Source organism: Podarcis muralis, chromosome 6, assembly GCF_964188315.1.
Source record: "Podarcis muralis chromosome 6, rPodMur119.hap1.1, whole genome shotgun sequence".
NCBI classification, from domain to species: Eukaryota; Metazoa; Chordata; class Lepidosauria; order Squamata; family Lacertidae; genus Podarcis; species Podarcis muralis.
In genome coordinates, this window is record NC_135660.1 from 58,726,845 (window position 1) to 58,749,357 (window position 22,513).

The following is a 22,513-nucleotide window of genomic DNA, read 5'->3' on the forward strand; positions in this document are numbered from 1 at the left end:
TGCATCTCACTTTGTGCAGACATTTAGGATGAACCTAGGAAGTTTAGGAAGTCTAAAAAAGGTCTCTCCAAAGCAGAAAGTATCAAGGATAACAACTACTGATTGTCTGTCCTACATGAGTTTGCCATTTTGTTCTCTCTTTACTTGGTTTGGAAGGATTCTATTGGTGCTTTGGTAGTTTGTTTCAGTTTTCACCACCCTGAATCATTTGGGGTCATTAATGAACTTGTCCACTTCAGTGGTTATCCCTGACTCCACAAAATTTATGTCGTTAATAGTCCCAGTTTCATCCTTACTGGGCGCCACTGCTTGCTTGCTGCCCTCCATTATGAAAACTGTTCATTGCATGTACAAACTTATTTCAACCAATACTTATTAGTAGATACAGTGGTACCTCAGGTTAAGTACTTAATTCGTTCCGGAGGTCCGTTCTTAACCTGAAACTGTTCTTAACCTGAAGCACCACTTTAGCTAATGGGGCCTCCTGCTGCTGCCGCGCCGCCGGAGCACGATTTCTGTTCTCATCCTGAAGCAAAGTTTTTAACCTGAGATACTATTTCTGGGTAAGCAGAGTCTGTAACCTGAAGCGTATGTAGCCTGAAGCGTATGTAACCCGAGGTACCACTGTAGCATACTAATGCTGCATTTTAAATGATGGTGCTGATGAATCAGTTGCCATTATAATGATATTTAAATTGTGTTACTGTGATTTAGATCAATCAGTGTAAAATGCAAGCAATGAAATAATTATCTTCAGTATGGAGACCATTCAGATGCAGGATACTGCTTTGGCATTTATTTACAGTGCTCTTCAGGACTTTGGTGTTCTTGAATGACTTTTCCACTGCTCAGTAAAGTGTCAAAGAAGACCCCCTGAAGAAAACAAGTCCAAGTGATAGTACTGTATATTGAGCACAAAGTTTAGAACAGAGCATTGCTTTTGCAGAGGTCAAATAAGTAGAATAGCTACTTATAAGAGGATGCCATTGGCCAGATCTTTTTAACGAGTGAAATGCCGCAAATTCACACTTCATTGAATTTGTTTGTGATAATTATTTATTGAATTGAATTTATATCCTTCCCTTCTGAGCAAGCCCAAGGTGGCAAACAAATACATAGCAAAAGGTTTTTTTTTTTTAAAAAAAAAAAAACCATTCGAAAACAGTTGAAACATTCTAAAAGCAATTAAACATTCTGGGAGCATATCTGAGAACTTGGCTTTAGAGAGACCAACAAAATGCCATCTGACAGTACAATTTCTTGACCAACTTTACTATCTTTGAAGGGAATGTTCACAAAGTCATGCACAATGCATGTGAAAACAATGCTGTTATTGATAGGAACTGTTTATCCTGTGAAGCAAATAATCTTTGGAAAGATGAATACTCAAAGTTGGGTGGGTATCTCACCATAAAGATTATACTGTGCACACTTATGACTAGTCCCGTTGACTTACCTGCTCCTTCCAGGCTATGTGAGAGTGTCTCCTGGGTGTAAATAGCATCCTGAACAGCAAAATAAGTGAAATATTTTGGCTTTATCTGGCACTAAGCTCCTGAAGTATAAAAAGGATGGTTAGAAACAGAGCAGGGTTCTATAGGACCAGCACTTCGTAGATTGCACCCAGTGGGTTTAAGATGGGGCAAGTGCAAATGTATTTATTGTCTTGTGTGGTTTATAGCCTAAGCTGTTGCTTTCTGAAATTGGAGCTAGGTGGTAGAAATGCACTTGAATTGGAGGGGTAAGAAGATTGCTGCTATAATTATTGCAAATAAAAGTCATCTGTTAGTGGATATGCTTTGTTTTATATGGTGCCATTAATATTTAAAATGTGGATTTGAATTCTTTTCAGTTATCTCCATTTAGTGGTTGTTGATAATTCCATAGTGAGAATCTCTAAGAATATGATTAACCCTCAGGGTCATCTTATAATGTAATTATTAATGATTGATTCTGTTTATCCTTGAAATCAATATAAAAAGGAAAATTGCTTGGCATATATTTGGGCTTGATTTCTTACGTTTGGTAAACATGACCGCTAGTATTGGCTTTATATATTAAAACACGTTTGAGGGATCTAAAAGTGTGCAGCTTAGTTTTTAAATAATTATGGCGATATGTGGTGGTTCTTACATGACATATGTTAATATGGCCAATAGTGTTAACATCTCCTGCCACTAATAGTTAGGGTGGGGATGTATAGTAATTGATCTTCCTGGGAGTGCTGTAATGTAAAAACAATTCAGGCTGTTTGAAGTATATTTTACAAGTGTGCATTGGGCCTTTGGGATGTTACATTGAAAAACCCAATTGTACAGTTACCATGGGAACCCAATTAGAATAGATTGCTTAGGTTTTTTAGTCTTTTCATCTTGACCAAAAAATCTAATGTACTTTAAATGTTTTCATATGGAATTTTATGCATAGTCTGGATTGATGTAATAATAGCTTTTATTTGAATGCTAGAATGAGACTGTATCCACTCTGAATCGGGGTTTCCCTTCACCACCACAGAAAGATAATATTTTGGAATATGCATACATATTTAAACCCTGTGTTAGCTATTGTTTGTTTCTTTTTAATTGTAGTCAGGTTTCGTGATTTTTAACACTGTTTCAATAATCCTGAAAAACAAGATTGTTCGTCCATGACTCTTCTCCTGTTGGTAGAATTTGTTGACTGCTTTCAGATATTTAAAGGTACTCACAATGAAGAGAAAGGTGCGCTCACCCTATCCACAGGGGACAGGAACGGAAGCAATGGGAATAAATGACTGGGAAGTAGATTTAAATCAAACATCCGTAAGAACAGTAGTTTAGCAGCAGAATGAGCAGTTTAAGGGAGCTGTGGGATCTCCTTCCTGGAGGTTTTCAGGAAAAGAGCATATAAGTTGGAATACTGATTCCATTGTACAGTATTTTGAAACCTGAAATCCAGAACAGTGGCTATCAGCTAAAAGTAGGAAGCAAAAGGTAGAAACAATACATCTACAGATAGCTTCTTTTTACAACCTACATTTGTGGAAATCTGTGAGGCTGTGTGTTTGTGTAAAAAAGGGCTTTTATAAAAACGCTTTCTGAATACTGTAATTCTTTTAGAGAATAGAGGTAGATTCTTATTTCAGCCATATTTACTGCTTTCTCTCATGCTGGGATCTCTCTTAGTGGCAAGCTAAGACACTTCTAATGTCCAGCTGTGAAAGCAGAGCTGTAGCTTGCTTTGGAACAGACTCCCAACATCATTCCTTGATCTACCAAGCAGAGAATGCACTTGGCCTCAATCGGTTTGCCAAATAACAACACAGCTCTTGGAGCTGTGTCTAGCTGTGTGAATTGTTAAAGCATCCATGACATTTCAAGCCAGCTAAATGGCTAAGGAAAAATTATGACTCCTTACTGAGTGCCATCAGTTTTCTCAAACCAAGATTTATTTCTGTTATTTTCAGAACATGCTTGAACATCTATGTGGAGATTGATATAAGACCAAACGTTCAGGAAATTCTAAACCCTGTATGTACAGGCCAGACAAGCAATGCTAGGCTATGCATTGTAAAAATGCCCCTGTTCTGGGTTCCAGCTATGCCGTCTTCTTCCAGGGTATGCCGTTGGATTCCCCGCCCTACTCCCATATTAATTTTTTCTCCCCAACATTCAGCGCTGCAGAGAATGCTTAGTCCTCAGGGGCCTATTTTGGGAGTTCCACTACAAACTTTGGAATTCAGATTGGTGGTTCACTGGTTCAGCTCCTACTTGAAGATAAGTTTCCAAAGAGAAGCACTGGGAAACTTGTGTTGTCTGTGGGTTCCCAGAGAATCCCCATCTTGTACTCTTATGCTTTTTACATCTATGTAAAGCTGCTGGAAGGAGTCATCTGGAGCTTTCAGGCATGGTGTTGCCAATATGTGGATGACAAACCAGCTCTGTTTGTTCATATCATCTAAATCCGGTTTGGCTGTCCAGATGCCGGACCTGTGCCAAGAGATGACAATGGGCTGGATAGACCCCGAAGCTGGATCCAGACAAGTTGGAGGCATTGTTGGAGAATGGTTCTTGTGTTTACAATTGAGGAGATGGCCTGTTCTAAAAGAAGCTGAAGGTGCAGATTCATAATATGAGCATACACCTGGATTCAACTCTGTTGCTAGAGACTGAGGTTTTGAGGAATAGTGGCTGGTGTTCTGGGATAGGACTGTCCTCCCAACACCAACATCGCTGCAGCTCACCTGGACTGGGCAGGGCAGCAGCGATGTCAGGGCTGTGTGGGTGACTGGAGGAAACACTGGATTGACTCCACTGCTACATCCAGATAGCTCTGCTTCTCACACCTACCCTGTCCCACCCAATCCACGCCCAGGTAATCTGCAGCGATGCCAGTATCAAGAGGGCAGGCATCCCATTCCCACCATACTGGCTGCTACTGAAGAAAAGAAAGTACTTATTTGTATAGCACATAGTTGAACTAAGGAATTCGCTACTGCGAGACGTGCTAATGGCCACCGACTTGGATGCCTTTAAAAGAGCTGTAGACAAATGGCTGTAGGATAAGGCTATCAATTGTACTCCCTTCAGTATCAGTATGTCTGTGAATACCATGTGGTTAAAGTGTGGTGGTGCTCATGTCCTGCTTGCAGCCTTCCCATAGGCTTCTGCTTGGCCACTGACAAAGAGATGCTGGACTAAGTAGGCCTTTGGTCTGATCCAGCAAGTCTCTCCTTATGTTCCTGTAATAATACTGTATTTTATTGGAGATTGAAGGGGTGCAGATCTGTATTTTCTCACTTATGACAGTGTGCCAAGCGTGGGGACATCATAGAAGTCAGTGTAATACTTAAAGTGCCCAGTAGTCTGGGCAGGTTCATCTTTCCTGAGGCATTTGAACTGCTTTATTTATATGGAAAAAACCTGCTGCGGTTCAAAAGTATATTTTCCATAAATCAGAAGGAATGTTTATTTCTTATCTACTTGCTTCCCTGTGTTCATCTATAAGCACCTGCTGCCTCCACAGCACATACTTTCCCTGTGGAAAAGTGGGAAAGCACGTGGATCTTGGTGGAATTCAAAACCATATTTTCCCTTTGATTAGTCAGCAGGAAAGCTGAAGGGGGAAAAACAACAACCTTTCTTTGAGTCCATCTCATCACTTGAGATCTAGCACTTGACCCCTGCTATTCCCACTTCTTACCAACCTGCCTTTAAGTGCTGTGATGGAGTGCAGGGAATTTCACATTTGTCTGCTAAGAGAAGCCTGAGTCTCTTCCTATGGGGGGTGAGGTCATTAAGAGTTATTTGCTAAATAAAAGTTTAAGGCCTTTGTTCAAGTCACAAAACAAAATGCAAAGTGTTTATTAAACTGCAATATTAACCGTTTCTGGCTTTGGGTCAGATTCATATTTAAGGGTAAGTGGGCTGCAAGTGGTCGCCATGCTATCCGAAAGGTATCCAGGAAAGAACTACACTATCTGTTTGAGCCATGCTGAACCAGGTATGCCTGTCACTCACCTCATTGCTTCCCTGGTATCTGAGCCAGACTGGTTGCATCACCCAGCAGTTTGGCTTTCCAATTAGTGGGTTCTCACCCGGTGTGCTACCATACCCTATGAGTTGTAACCAATAAAGTTGTGGATTTAATAGCGCCACCTCATCCTACATATAGTTCTTGCTCCTGGAGACGATCTTTGTTCCATGCTGTCGGAACAACCCCTTCTCTTTTGGCAGTGTGCTGTGGAAGGCAAGAATAAAAAGGGATGATCATATGCCTATCAGTTTCTTATTTTGTTAGACTCAATAATTGTACCTCTTAATGTGGGGGCGAAAAGGCATTTTGGCCCCACCCAGATACAGTGGTACCTCGGGTTACTTACGCTTCAGGTTACATAGGCTTCAGGTTACAGACTCCGCTAACCCAGAAATATTACCTCGGGTTAAGAACTTTGCTTCAGGATGAGAACAGAAATCATGTTCCGGCGATGCAGTAGTAGCAGGAGGCCCCATTAGCTAAAGTGGTGCTTCAGGTTAAGAACAGTTTCAGGTTAAGAACGGACCTCCGGAACGAATTAAGTACTTAACCCAAGGTACCACTGTAGTTAGATTTCAACATTCTGACCTGCTGTTGACAAAGATAGATGGTGTATACGTTGGGCGTGGACTTGTAACTTAGCTATTATATTAAAATACAGTTAATTATAGCGGCCAGGTGTAATGCAAACATACAAATGTTTTTGGAAGTACATGAAATAATATTGAAAAATATCTAGAGCTGTAGTTGAATATGATTAGCAGTTTTTGGCTATGTAAATTGAAATACCTTGGAATAAAAGGAAAGCAAATATAGCAAATTCAGTCTAGAAAATAATTTTTGTTTTTATAAAATGTGCCTAATTGAACAATATCAAGCAAAAGGCTCAATCAGTTTTGAAAGTGGTTTCTCTCCCTCCACCCCTACTTCATCTTTGATATCTAGGTCTTGGCAGGTTGTACTACCTGTACTAAATTGGGTTAGCATGATTGAAAGGGGATGTAATTTCTATTCAGGCTGCTCAAAGCTCTTTATTTTTAACACACATTTAACCAAAACACTTGGGAGAAGTCCACTTCTTGTTAAGGATTCAACATCCCCACCCCTCTAATTAAGATCTGAGAATACTCCCGGTACATGTATCTGACTTAGCAAAGGAAGACCTCCAGCAAACAAAATGAAGCTAAGCTTTGCAATCTTAATATTTGGGCAACCTCATACGAATGTGCTTTTGCATTTTATATTGATAAAATTACAAGCTGGAAGTGCACAATCCACCACCATACAAGGGGTTGTTTTTTTATGCACACGTTAGTGTCTTTAGACAAGTCCTTAGGCACATGTGTTCATGTTGACACATTTTGGCTTTCATCGGCTTTGCTATGCTCACTTTTAAGGCCATGGTCCTGGGTCCACTTACTCTGAAATAAGTTCTACTTAAATAAATGGGACAAATCCTATGTGGTAACTTACTGCAGTGTGTATATAAACACTTGGTTAAGCTGGTCACCGGTCTCGTGCTGCAAGGTGTTAAAGAAAACCTTACTGCTCTTCCACTCCTGAGCTGAAATCTGGGACAGCAGAGGAGAGGTAAAATATTGTCCATCAACAGAGGCCGGCCAATTCAGATGACCACCTAAGTTGTTATGTGCACAGTATGGTAAGTTAACCATTTGTAAATGATTGACTGTATTATCCCTTCATGGAAAGTAAACATCGCTAAAGTTGGGTTATAAGAACAACATTACTCTAAACCACTATAAAGTAGAAGAGTGAATTAAAAATATATATGTACTATGAACTTGACTCTAAATCTCCTTATTTGCAAATCATTTCAAATAGTTCTGGTGAAACTTGCTTCCTTGTAAATGTTTTTATGTCTTGATTTGCTTGCAGCTGAAAGCAGTCTTGCAAACTAAATCGTTAATAGCCATAGTAATTTATAGGAATATTTCATGCTTGTTTTTCTTCACATATGCAAAATATCTCAGAATGCCCTTTGTGCGCATCTTGTTTAATCTAAGGAAGGAAGCAATATGTATATGGAAAAAACATGGAGTGTTTAGTAGCTACAGTACAGTATATTTTAAGCATTATTTTTACAGGCTTTCGGATGTGTCTTAAGCCTTGCTGTTATCCTGTAGATCCCTATTTTACAGGACAAGTGATGAGAGAAGTCCTCATAATCTCATTCTGTTGATTATGACTCATTGCAGATGATAGATGACCTACTGAACTGCAAAATTCCTGTTTGCTTGCAAGAAAAGAAATTTCCCATCCACTGTTTGGTACTGCATCCTCTAAAAGTCTGAGTCCTCTCTCTCTTTCTCTGTGATCTCGTATCTAAGAGGAGAAATAAAAGGGGGCATGGTATCTCTTTTAGTTGCCTATGAAATGTATGCTTTTGTATTTTTTTCTTAATGCATTTCAATTTTCCTTTCTCTTAGGCCGAGCTGCTTCGTATACTTAACATGGCATCAAAACTTCATCAAAAAGTAAGTTGCTATGGGCAGAAAATAGTGCATTTGGGTCCACACACAAAGTAATAATGTTGGAGAAGAATTCGCATAACGTAGTTGGCATCTTTCCCTAGTGTCCAGCAGTCAGTGTTAAGAATCCGGTTGACAAGATTGATGCTGCATTGTAAATCTCAGTAGCTCTGTCATGGTTGGTAACAGGCAGCAGTGGACCTTTCCGCATCACATATCTATCTTCCACAGAGCATAACCTAATTGAAGATTGCTGTATTTTTAGGGTTAACTGAGCTGTTTTCTGCTCTTCTGTGGCTAGATGAATCTTTATTTTTCTTTTAAAAACAACAACAAAAACACCACCTAACAACAAACCCTTAAACTTCAGATTCATATTGTGAATCAAGGCATTTAACGTAAAACCAGTTATTTCTTCAATAAATCTAAACTCCGTAGAAAATTGTATTGTATAAAACATCAAGCCAAAATAGTCTAGCTGATATCTCGTCTGAGATGCAGCATCCTCTGTATAGATCGTACTTAAACTTGTACATCTAAGGTGCTTTTATGGTAACCTTCCTTTCGTTTTTGGTAGGTGTGTTCTTTCACTGTTTCTATACATGCGAACCATGCAGTACTCAGATACAGTAGATACAGTCCGATTTTGGCACTGTATTTACTGGGGTAGTTTTTACCAGCTTGAGGAAAACATGGGGCTGGCTGACACCTACACACACACACGCCCTTCCAATCACCTCCAGGAAAAACTGAATAGCCTTTAGTTACAGGCAGCCCCTGTTTTTTTTTTTTTTTTTTGGGGGGGGGGAGTGCATTCCAGATCATAGCACATGATGGCAGAGTGTTCATAAGCCTGTCCCATTACGCCCACCCGCCCCTTTTTCTGACCACTTCTGGGTTGGCGTGATGCGTGCATGTGCAGTCACGTGTCAACTGGCCACGTGTAAATTGATTGTTTCCTGTATTACATTAATTTATTTTCCTCCCAGTTACCCCCTCTCCTCGTTTGCTTGATTACACATTTATCTTTTGATGCTATGATTTGTAATGGTCAACTTTAAATGCTTACATAGGTTGTGGATTTCCCATTTTGTTATTTCCTCCTCCCCATAGAAGCTATAAAATTTTCCTCTTTTCAGTGAGGAGAGAATGGGGGCCTGAAGAAGTGAAATGCCGTACTTGAGGCTAAACTGTGGCAACTGCACTTGAAACTGGGTAATTGTGCAAAGCATACAGCAAGGCTCCCTTAAAATACAACCTGTCCTACATAGATAGACATACACTTGTGTCTGTGATAATGATGCACATTTCACTCCTTTGCTGAAGAAGTTAACAAGCAAGAAGTGAGGTAGAATGCTGGTTGACATCCAAATGGCCATTCTGTAGGAGTGTTTATTTAGAGCAGGGGTCGGCAAACTCTTTGCACCACTGGGCATATTTCAAATTTTGTAATTGCACCACTAGCCCTATTGGAAAAATATGTGTGTGTTTTTCATTGTGTTTTCTATTTTCTCCTTGAAAGTTGAGACCAGTTGAGCAGGGAGACCAAGGAATCCTTCAGTCAATCTTCAGTTCTTGCTCCCACACTTGGTGCTTTCACTAGGTATTTCATTTTAATGGTGGTAGGTCTATTGTGTTGCTCTCAATGCTTGGATCCTATTTCTCTTTTAAGCCATGTGTACTGTATATAGAGGGACGTGGGTGGCGCTGTGGGTTAAACCACAGAGCTTAGGACTTGCCGATCAGAAGGTCAGCGGTTCGAATCCCTGCAACGGTGTGAGCTCCCATTGCTTGGTCCCTGCTCCTGCCAACCTAGCATTTTGAATGCACGTTAAAGTGCAAGTAGATAAATAGGTACCGCTCTGGCGGGAAGGTAAACAGCATTTTCGTGTGCTGCTCTGGTTCGCCAGAAGCGGCTTAGTCATGCTGGCCACATGACCCAGAAGATGTACACCGGCTCCCTCGGCCAATAAAGCAAGATGAGCACTGCAACCCCAGAGTCGGCCACGACTGGACCTAATGGTCAGGGGACCCTTTACCTTTACCTTTTACTATATATAGGGCATTGACAAAAATGGTGGTGTTTGCTCCTCTTCAGCTGCCTCTGTCCTTGTTCTAATTCTGCTAGGAATGGATAACTTCTAATACCATGAATGCCATGTAAACACAGAACATGTTTTTCCTGCTTTTGTGAAATTTGAACAAGCTCTGATAGTGTGTGGTTATGCCTTATATTTCTTTCAGTGTATGATCTGACAAGTATTTTGAATAGAATTTAGTTGGGGTGCTGGTTATCGTAGGACTGTTTGTTTGAAGATGCAATATGGAAATAGGACTTATTTGTTTACAAGCAAATTCTAGTGGTTCCTTTATAGTTTAGTTTAAAGAGGAGCATTGTTAATAGTGTTACCCATATTGCTTGGATTCTGTTTTACTGTTGTTCTTTAGTTCTAACTCTTCAGGTGTAGCTATTTTAGTATTATGGAGGATGATGGATGATGCAGGAAAGTTTCTTTTGAAGCACTTCTGATATTGTGCAATGCACTTGGGGGTCAGCTACACTTGACTGATGCATGATTTATCTGATGTCCCTGCCACTTTCTGAGATAAAGCTGCTATTTTATCAAAAATGCCAGCAACTGTGACTTAAAATTTATATGCCTTCTTTTTCAAATAATTGCTCTGATTACTTTCCGGCGTAGCAATAAAATGATAGAGGTAATTGCACACAAATGTGAGATAGCACTGAAATACAATAAAATTAACCTGAATTAGCTTGACTTGTCGATGAAGTATTTATGAAATGTATTTTTGAAATAAGAGAGACCAATATTATAGCTGGAAGGTGAGTTATTGCCTTAATGTAATACAGTTTGAAATTTAAAAAAGAGACTGTTACAGTTGAGGGTGATTGTGCTTTTGAAATTAAGTTGAAGTGATTCTTATAATTGGCAGCAATAATGCATTGCGAAGGTAATATCTTTTATTGTGTTATGCCTAGTTGCATTATCTCTTAGTTTGTTCTGACTTGAGCTTCTCGGAGAATATAAGAAACAGCCCTTTGAATTTTTGTGGATTTTGATAACAGAGCATCCTGTGAAATATTATGCAATTTTGATTATAAATCTTGCCACTCTGTTTCATGTATGAAAAACATTTTATTGGCTTGGGTTAAACCTGGAGAAAAATCCACACTTTTATTTTTATTAGGTTTTCGTAGCTTTAGGATGCACAGATATAAGAGTGTGCCTAACACATGACCAAGGCAATCCTACACTTAAATTATGCTGGGACTGAAGAACACTGAAGAACAATCTCCAAGGCACACACAGTCCATTCGGGCAAAAGTTCAACACCACCTAGGGAAAGAAAGACTATTTTGCCAAATAACCAGTGAGGTTGGCCAAAGATGCATTCTGCCACCAGCAGCCTCCGGTGGTTCCCTACATAGGGCACAGGTTTGCAGGAACAGGAAATGGGAATTTGAGTCCCACTAGCACCAAGGAGTGAATATGCCCCACTCAACTTCTACATGTCTGCTTAAAAAAGGGGCCTGAGACTCAAACCCACATTGCAAGCTCCACAGAGCAGTTCCCTAACCAACTAACCACAGTCCTTGACACATTAACGGGCATCCTAGTTGCCAGGAGCACTAGTGGGGTGGAATAGCTTATGTTTCACATACTTGATTTCACAGATGTGAATCTAGAATATAAGCCCACATTAGGATAGGTAAGGAGCCACACTCAGGCACAGCTGAGGCAGTCGGGACGAGTGTTCCATGGACCAATCTGATCTTTTGGCCCACATCTTCCCTGTTTTTCTCTGATAGGGCAATCTTTCCGGGTGGCACCTCTATAGGACTTACTGCCCATGCTTCCCTTTTCCTATCCTCCACACTGCCTCATGCACTCTGATGGCAGCACCTATCCTATTTACAGACCTGTATAGTGCATTTGATTGAGCTGAGAGAGGAGGGGTCACTTCCCTGAGCCCATAAATCTCTTTCCCTGAAAGCCGGTCCCAGAGTACCATCCTAAGGCCACTTCAAACCCAATCCCTATAGACTGGGGAAAAGGGATTGTATCTACGGCTACATGGCAATAAAGGTATATATATGGCATAGTGAAACCCGTTATTTGATAGCACCAGAAATCTTGAAAGGGAATGAATGACACCTGAGTGGAGGTTGTCACTTGGGCACCCCAGCAGAACTACTATTCCTTGGACTATGGTTCTATAGACACCAGTGAAAAAAATATTGTGAAAACACTCTTCACATACCTCTCCATCCAGGCAAGCAACAGGCAGTGTCACAGTCTTCATCAACATCCATGTCATGGATTTGTAATGTAAACACAATACAGACAGTGACCATTTTGCATGGGGGTTCTGTTCCTGATCCCCACACATGGCAGAGAGTGCATGAGCCCAATGTACTCTGTTCTGCCCCCATTCCTCCCTCTTCCGGGGTCCAAAAGGACCCGTATGTTGGCGGTCGCACGTAAATTGGATATGTCTAAAATGATTGCTGTCTGTATTGTATCTGCATGTCAAGAGTTAGGGCAATGTTTGGGAAAGTTGCACATATTTATTTATTTATGTATGTGTGTTAAAATTGAATATATGCAGTATTTTGTTTGATCAGAGGTGCCATTCTTTCTCTTAGTGAATTAGTGATTAGGAAAAAACAAAGAAAAAGCCTGGTCTCTCTCTAACCGCCCGTTACTGAATATATTGTTTTTCTATATTTAGTGAACTGATGTCATAAAAATGAAGCGATACTATTATGTCCCTACATCTGAAATATTGTTAGCTGTGGTGTCTTTTTTTTTTTTTTTTTTACCTTGGCAATATATTTTCTTTAACACAGTCGTGTTTTATTTCAATTAATCATGCGTTCTGCCCTCAAGTGGCAAGTCTGTAGTGAGCATTGAACCATGGAATATGGCTGTCATGCTGGAGTCTACCAACAAGCATTTTTTCCTTAAGAGGGGGAATTATTATTGCTTCCATTTTATTTTGACTTGGAGCATGTGTCTGCCTCTGACGTTTAAGTGACAAATTTGACAGCTGAGGCACTTTTCTAAAGTTGGCTGTCTTTGCAGCTGCAGTGGCCCTGCATGGGATAAAGAGAGGTCGTCTTGGTAATGTAAGAGAGGCATTACTATTGAAGTTTCCAGGAGTAATGCCACCCAGAGCAAAAGCAACCACGTCACCATTGCAAAACAACCGTGCTTCTCTGAAAAGGCATGGGATAATAACTGCCTACCTCTTTCTTGTTGACTTTTTTTTAAGCCTGGAAAAATCACATTCATCCCTACTGCATGTCACCTTAGGAGCTGGCTCTGTCCTATACCATCACTATTCTCCCCCTCCTTCAAATATCATGAAATTACACAGCACCACGGCTTGGACCCAAAGTGTCCCTTGTGTGAATGAAAAGCGTGCCCACTAGCACAAGGTTTAGTTTAGTTTTTGCCAACTGCTGATTTCCATGGGATTCTGCATTGCACTCTTTTATAGAGGCCCTTCAGATCTCAGCAGTCACTTTGCCAGGATGTGAAGAGCTCCAGGGGGAACATAGAAAGCTGACCTCTGCTTAGTTGAAATGTTCGTTTATCTAGCTCTGTATTGTCTACATGGACTGGAAGTTGCTCTCCAGAGTTTTGGATAAGTTTCTTTCTTAGCCCTACATGGAGATGCTGGAGATAGAACCCGAGGCCTTCTACATGAATCATTGTATTTTAATATGCAGCTGGAAGCCACCCAGAGTGGGCGGGGTATAAATAATAAATTGTTAGATTATTATTAGATGCAAATAGTCCTTCTCCTGTACTGTGAATGGATGTGGGAAACCCGCTTGGCCAAGCGAAATTCTCTGTTTCTTGGGATCCAAGCCCATATATTTAAGAGTCCTGTTTGTCTCTCTCTTACATCTGGTAGCTTTCAGGCTGCTTCCCATGCTAGACTTTGTAAAACAGCAAAAAGGAATCCTTAAAAAAAGAAAGAAAAGTTTAATACAAAATATTAAAACAGATAAAACAACCAAAACATTCACATTGACGATGAAAAAAATTTAATTGAATCGTGCAGCCTTATTACATGTTTTGGAAATAATATATCTATAAATGCCAAACCGATAGGATCAATTACAACAGCAACTTGCAGTGTTAACAGCAACCTTCTTTAAACCTTGGAGAGAGTTAGTGACCTGAAACTTGATTTAAATTTGACTATTATTGGTTCATTTTTAAAAACTCGGCATTACACAACTTGCTTAGGTTGGGACCTCAAGTATTGCAACTGTATTGTTAGCGTATTGGGGCTTTGTAGGCCAGATGGTTGTTGATTTCACCCAAATAGTGAAAGAGGACTTTATTTAAACAAGGGTTCATGATCTGCATGAGTACATTCTTAACTTCACATTGCTCAGAGCCATCTGACCTGACCTAAGGCAGGTCGCAATACCACCACCGTACAAATTAAATAGCTGCTAACAAATTTTAGAATGTTAATTGCCCTAAAATATATTAATTGCCCTAAATAAAATATATAAGTTTTTCTAGCATAACTTTACCCAAATCAGCTTCTTGGCTCAGTACAAGATGGGGCTATGGAAGAGTAAATTAATATGGGATGCAATAGAATTTTGGTTAATCGGTTGCCATCAATTTGATTTTAATTAATTTTTATAATGAAATATTTTTAGAATGTGTGATTATTTGACTGTTTGATTATTTGATTGTTGTTAGCCGCCCTGAGCCCGGCTTCGGCTGGGGAGGGCGGGATATAAATAAAATTTATTATTATTATTATTAGTAGATAATAGTTGAATTGTTCATAATTTTATCATTGGTATGAAAATGGGGGTGATCAGTGGGTGGGGATATTAAGTTGCATAGCTTGGATCCAGAGTTCCTGTGAGTTTGCTGCAGGACCCCCAGGACTTGTTGAAAATCTGCTCCGCAGAGTTTCAGAACCCTCCAGAACAGCATGGCATGGGACGTGGGAAGCAGTAGGGATAAGAAGGAATTGATGTTCATTGCTTTTCACTCTTCCTTCAATGGGAGCCTCTGCTGGATTGCAGTCCATTTCTTGGGCAGAAGGAGCCCTGTGTTTATTCTGTTCGATTTAAACAAATAGAAATAAACAACAAAATTTTGTATTCCCCTCAAACTAGTTTCTAGTTTTGGTTTTATTTTTTCTACCTTTCTTATTCAAATATTCTGACTAATAGTATTGACAGAAATTACTTACAAGTCATACTGAATGTTTCACGACTTGGTTTCTTGGACTTTGGAAGAGTTTGGTAAAAATAGGACTGGAAGTGCTGCATTCATGGAAGAAGCATATTCATGTAACGGCATTAGAAATGTTGTACATCAGCTGCTCATGTTACTTTCAACTCTGTCTATTGCCAGGATGAACTATTGTAATCCATTATTCTTTCGCTTTGGGCACTAATAAAGGCATCATTCTGTTATATTTCCTCTTGTGTATATATAAAGGTATGGAGATGTCTTTCTTTCTGTGTAAGTATGAGTTGGTGTCTTTGGGGAACTGACATCATTCCAATCACATGTTTTGTCTTCTCTTATGGACTCCCACAAGAAATCTATATTCAGGTATTGCTCCTTAACAGCTGGGAAGGGATCACTAATCTCTCTCTCTCTTTCTCTCATATAACCAAGTATATAGGGATTTAATCTCTTGAGCTGAGTCAACAGATAAAGATTATATTCAGGATATTTCAACTTTAATTAGTTTCTTCTCTTCTTGATATCCCTTAAAATCCATGATGGGATTTCAGTAGGTTGGGCATTGTCTGCTGTGTTGGTTCTCTGGATACTCTCTATGCTACTGAAAGATTTCCTTGATTCTTTGTGGAATCAGAGAGACAGAGTCATAGGTCTAGGTCATTTTGTGAGCCGCAAACCCCCAAGTGAATATCAAGTTAAATGTTTTAATGTCAGGTGTTTTCCAGGATCTGTTGTTTGTATATGAGTAGGTTGTAAGGCTGGTAGTTTAATACTTACTGCTGGCAGCATGCGAGGCATCATGCAGAACAGAGACGTGACATGGCCCTGGGGCTTAAAGTCCAAGTTGTACATGAGGGACAGGATCTGGTAAAGCAATTGAGGACTGGGTAGAATAAATTGGCAGCATTTAGCAACGAAAGGATGAAAACCAGGTAGAGCAGGAAAGGCTTTATCAGAATGGGCTTTGAAGAAGAATGGGAAACTAGGAAAGAACTTGGGATGATGCTGAAGTGTTAGATAATTCATTAGTTTTCTTCTGTATAAAGTTGAATGGATCCTATTTGCTCCTGCAGGGAAAAATAACAGTGCTACACATACTAGATTCAGGTAGGTAGCCGTGTTGGTCTGATGCAGTTGAAATAAATAAAAAAAATAAAAATTGTCCAGTAGCACCACCTAAGTTTGTTCTGGGTTGGTTTCTATAAGCTTTCGAAAGCTTATGCCCAGAACAAACTTAGTTGGTCTCTAAGGTGCTACTGGACAATTTTTAATTTTTTTATTTATTTCGAGTGCTACACATAAACACTGTTGTGTTGAACACAAATCTGCCCCCATGCCTGAAACTGGTTGTATTAGCCTCCACTGAAATGAAGACCTAGCTGCTCATTGTATAATTTGTAAAATATGTTTTCCCATTAGCGGTAAAGTGTTTTCGAGGTTACCAGCATGAGTTTGACCAAACTGCGGGAAGTAGTGGAGGACAGAGGTGCCTGGCGTGCTCTGGTCCATGGGGTCACGAAGAGTCGGACACGACTAAACAACTAAACAACAACAACAACAACAAAAATAAACAACCATCCAGAATTGCTAGACTTTTTCATTTCAAGGAAAATGATTTTTATTTTATTTTTTTGGAATGATGATCAAGGTTTGTGAATTTAATCTCATATTACACAGAAGGCAGCTATCACTGTTAACTAATATACTACATTGCTTTCGAGTAATGTATTGATGTTAGAAGGAAACTGTTTGATGACCAGAGGCAGTGTGTTTCTGAATAACATTTGCTGGAAACCTTAGGAGGGGAGAGGGATGCTGTGCTCAGGTCGTGCTTGCGGGTTTCTCATAGGCATCTGGTAGGCTACTGTGAAAACAGGATGCTGGACTAGATGAGCCATTGCCCCAAAACTGGCAAGCTCTTCTTACATTTTTATATTCTTAAAACTAATAGTTAGCGAAGGAGAAAAAAGTTGAGAGTATAAATATTATTTTGACTTTCAAAGAGCTGAAGGTGAAACCAAAATTTACTCTGTTTAGTTCATGTTTGGGATCATTCACTTTGCCCTCACAAAAAAGTTCCCCTTCCAGGTAGATGACTCATAAACTCAATTAGTCTAGACTTTGTGCTTTCATTATGATATAATTAATAGTTGGTGCTAAAAGATCTATAGAAGAGGTAACTGGGTAAAGTCATTAGCATAATCTATTTCTTCTGTTTTAATCAGATGTTTTAAAAGTTATTTTGCTCATTAGCAGGTTAGATTGCTTGTATTTTAAAAATAGCTAATTATCAAAGACTTCTTCATCCTGTGATAGTAACTTTTTCTTCGTTTTCAAAAGGCCTTTTGAATTTAAGTATTGGAGCACCTTTCTGTTTCTTTTCAAAAATAAATGTTTGAGGAAGATCATACTAATTTAGACACACAAATCTTGATAGAAAAGCTGGTACACTTGAGGCTAGCTTTAATATATTAAGCCTCTATTTCATTGCTCATGCATGCTTTTTACTCCTTTTTTTAAACTAGCACTAAAGCAGACATACAGATATGTATTCTTTGCAACTTAGGTATGACCAAGACTTTGTGGATCCTACGTATTCCCCATCCTCTCAAAATAAATTCAGCACCAAGGAGAAAGGCTGGGTTCTGCAGCCTGTGTAAAATTAACCAAATTCTGCATTATTTTTCCATTATCCATTTTTAAACCATTTTTATAATTTATTATGCATACTTCATGGGGCAATGAGCTTCATAGCTGCTGAATATGATTCCTGTCCACTGATACCTTATTTGGTATCACTTCTGGTATGTCACCAGGCATTGCCCACACACACTCCGGGATAAATTTGCAAAAATAAGGAGTAGAAAGCTATTTTTTCAAAAAAGGAAGAAAACCATTGTTTCTTCAGAAGTTCATTTCTTCAGCCAATGCTATGTTCTTTGGCTTTCTCAAGCTCTCGGGAAATCGCATGAGCTTGTTAATGATAGTTTGTGTTTATGTTCTGTATAGTCCTGAAACTTGATATTTTGCAAGTAGACAATGTTTCGATATTGGTGGTTTAGGAAAGATTAAAATTAAACTCCTGCATATTGTTTTGTTGGTTTTTCTCTTCCCTTTCCAGGCTTCTATTAAACCTTAGAATGTTCAAACAAGAGTTATTATTAAGTCCTGGGTGTATCCCCGTTATATTTAATGGAGTTGGGTCTTTGAGACATCTGCCTTTCTATCTTCCCATTGCACATAGCACGCAGCCCCACCCCCAATTCAGAAGTCCATTGTGTTCTGCTGGCTTTATTTCCAGTAATGTGTGTATAGGATTGTAGCCTAAGATTGAGTTTCAACTGCAGTTGTAAGTTTAAGGTAAAGGGACCCTGACCGTTGGATCCAGTCACGGACGACTCTGGGGTTGCTGCGCTCATCTCGCTTTACTGGCCGAGGGAGCCGGCATACAGCTTCCGGCTCATGTGGCCAGCATGACTAAGCCGCTTCTGGCGAACCCTAGCAGTGCACGGAACCACCATTTACCTTCCCACCACAGTGGTACCTATTTATCTACTTGCACTTTGACGTGCTTTCGAAACTGCTAGGTGGGCAGGAGCTGGGACTGAGCAACGGGAGCTAACCCTGTCACGGGGATTCGAACTGCCGACCTTCTGATCGGCAAGCCCTAGGCTCTGTGGTTTAACCCACAGCATCACCCGCGTCCCTTGTTGTAAGTTTAGGATACTGTAGAAAGCAATGAGAAAATGCATATGATGTCAGGTGTTTGGCAGGTAAAAATCAGCCAAGTGAAAAAGTGGTTTGCAAGCACAGCTTGTATCAGCAGTGCTTGCAAAGCTCTGCACATCAGAAAACCATCAGATGTGCCAAAATGCTACCTCGTGCAGCAGTGTGATGTCAGGTGATTGACTTATGGGTGATTCTGTCCCTCAATCAAACTTTGCTTGCGAGCATGGGGGGGGGGGGATAGATCTAGATTTAGTTGCCACTTCTGCTTTTGGGGGAAGGTCCGAAAGATGATTTGCTAGATTCAAAGCTTTGTGGTTATGGAAGTGGGAGAAAGACAATACTTGACTCAGTTACAGTACAATTATAAAAACAAAATTGCATATATAAGTTTTGCATACACCCGAAAAGGCATTATTTTGTTGCAGATTTATTTTTCAAACATTTACTGAAGTAAGAATTACTACATTGAAATGGAATACAAAACTAAAATAAGAAAGTGTGGAAATACTAACACTTGTTGAGAATATTTTAAGCATTACAGTTTAAGTTGGTTTTTTGGTCATGATTACAATGAAGAAGCAATTCCCTGGAGACTTATTGATTCACAATGTTTTGTTCCTTTTAAGGGGAAAAAAAATCACAACCTTTTTTGGCAAATAGTTAATATTTCGAGTCAGAGAAAAACTTTAGCGACCGCTGAGAATTATCATTCATAGCTTTGTTCTGTGATGGAAATAAGCGTGCTGAGAGATTTTGTCTCTGTTGTATAGTTTCCTTTTTAACTAAAGTGTGTGGCGTGTATGTGAATGAAACCTCCGTCACAACCTGACGGAGGCATTGCAGCATCACTACTGTCAAAAGTGATGTTGCCCTTGAGCAATACTGGCACATCTGGATATATTTTGTCCAGAAATTCAGCTTTAGCTGAATTCAAGGCAACACATAGACTGTTTGTTCTAGGAGACTGGGGCCTGATTTTTCCATTTCAGATGTTAACCAAAACACACACTGCAACCCTTATGCATGTGTGCACTGCCTTGTTGATTCCAGTGGAAGGAGCAGCTCTATGTTCTTTCTGCTAAATCATCACAAAGAAATGAGTCTCTGATATATGGTAGACCCAAGCTGTTAAAGCCATGGGGTTTTTTTCTCCCTTCCCACCTCCAACTTAGCTTGTGTACACGTTGGCATTTTCTCTGACTTTGGTGTGCTTTCCATCACTGGTGCTTGAAGCTGAGTACACATAACGTCGACCACAGTCCATATCAATCCTGTGGTTTCTTGAGAAATACTCCAGCCAGTGTGGTGTAGTGGTTAAGAGTGATAGACTCGTAATCTGGGGAACCGGGTTCGATTCCCCGCTCCTTCACATGCAGCTGCTGGGTGACCTTGGGCCAGTCACACTTCTTTGAAGTCTCTTAGCCCCACTCACCTCACAGAGTGTTTGTTGTGGGGGAGGAAGGGAAACGAGAATGTTAGCCGCTTTGAGACTCCTTCTGGTAGTGATAAAGCGGGATATCAAATCCAAACTCATCAACTCATCATCCTATTTGATGTGCTTTACCTCAAACCACGTTCCATCCAATTTAAAATAATTTAAATAATAATTTTATTATTTATACTCCACCCATCTTGAAAATGCAAGCCACACTTAAGCTGAAGTGTACACATTTCAAGCAGCTGTTGCACATGCAGAAGCCACACAGTTTCATTGAACTGGAGTTTAAGGGTGTTGCAGCCACAGTGAAACAAATCAGGTAACGCGCATCAAGTGAAGACATCCTCGCCCCACCCTGCTCTGGTGTCTACAGCAAGTGCAGTCTCAAGGCCATGAGTGTGAGCCCCACGTTGGGTGAAATATCCCGTGCATTGCAGGGGGTTGGAGTGGATGGCCCTTGTGGTCCCTTCTAGCTCTGCAATTCTGATTCTAAGCTTCCAAACCACAGTCAAGGGCAATCCTCCATGTACAGGGTAGTTTAGTAGCTCATGCATGAGAATCAGTTGCTAGATCTTAACTCTGAAAGAGAGGGTAGCTGCCTTCTCAGATGAATCTCTAATTCAATGAAATTCATACTGAAAGTCTGGCTGTACAGCAGAGAACACTTGAAGCTGCGGGCCTAGATGATTCAGAGTAACTGAACTCTTCCAATGGTTAATTAAGAAAATTTACTTCATCACAAGAAAAATAGGCCGTGAATGTTCTAAGGTGGGATGTGGGTTTCCGAACAGGTGAATACAAGATACATTCTCAAGGTTCGGGTGGCAAAAGGAACAGTGATACAGTCATCACATTTTTAAAACGTTGTCAAATTCACCTTGGGTTTCCTTTTTTTATTGATACTTATTCAAAGGTATAGAAAAAAACACCCATTACAAAGTACCTTTTTTATAATATACTGAGATTTTTTTTAAAAAACTACTTAGTCCAAAAGAGAAAGTCAGAAGGAAGAAAAGACAAGGGAAAGGAGAAAAGGAGAAACTGAAAGAAAAAAGCAAGAGAAAGGGGAAAGAAATAAAAAAACTAAAGAAGGATAAAGAAGAAGAAAATAAAAGGACTTCCAGATCTTTGCCCTGCAAGTACATATTATATTAATTCCTTAAGATTCAACCATTCTGTGTTCTATAAACCAGTATTTTTTCAGTCTTCAAATCCAGTTCATTTTCTATTTCATGCAAAAATGTCCATAAGAAATTTCCAGTCCTTAACAAATGTCAGTAATAAATTCACCTCAGGTTTCCATATTGCCATTTTCATTTTATAGATTAAAATTCTCTGCCTCAGGAATTTTGGAATAAAATGTTTAAATGGCTTCTGTCATGTCATAGAAAACCAAATACAGCATCATCACAGCTATGATGGGCATTTTCTGTTATTGAAATAGTGGTTTGTCTTGGAGAAAATAACCTCATGTTTGTCAACTATCCTAAGTTCTGAAGGACCTCTACCATTTTGGTGTGTATTGTTTTAGCATTTGTTCTGTGTTCCTTCTTCATTTTGTTGACTTGTCTTGCTCAGTTTCCATGTAGAAACTTTATTCATTATTCCTATAGAAAATTGGGGGCCTGTTCTCTTGGAAGTTTAAATTTTATTGAGGCAACCAAAGTTGGATCAAAATATACTGGATTAAAATGTTCTACCTTTAATTTTTTAAAAAAATAGAATTGCTATTTTCTATGCCCTTCTACAAATATTTTCAGTGATAAACTGTGGGCGAACATTAACTTAATTTCTTCCCTCCTACCTAAACCACATAAAGTATATTTTAAAATTCCTTAGAAATAAGGAGCCATAGATGCAGAATGTTTTCAACACTCTCTGTGCAACAGCAGAGTAGAGAAAGACCTAAGAGCTGAAACCATTAAATTGAAATTGAACTTTCCTCCCGCTTTTAAGGCCTAGTCAATTATAATAGCATATCATTTTGAAGTATTTACTGTAACAAAGGCTTAAAAATGCAAAATTAAATACTGACAGTATTTAATCATATGGAAAGTACATGCTAGTCCTGGAAATATTGG

The 22,513-nt window shown here is 39.5% G+C and overlaps 1 protein-coding gene across 4 annotated transcripts in view; it reads left to right on the forward strand.

The window, feature by feature from the left end:
- MGMT (O-6-methylguanine-DNA methyltransferase) overlaps positions 1-22,513 on the forward strand; it is a 173,774-nt gene that overhangs the window by 5,017 nt on the left and 146,244 nt on the right. For all 4 annotated transcript variants that reach the window (XM_077930374.1, XM_077930375.1, XM_077930373.1 and 1 more), the window contains exon 2: positions 7,962-8,009. In XM_077930374.1, coding sequence (XP_077786500.1) covers positions 7,986-8,009 — 24 coding nt within the window. In that variant the 5' untranslated portion in view covers positions 7,962-7,985. The remainder of the gene's footprint in view (positions 1-7,961; positions 8,010-22,513) is intronic.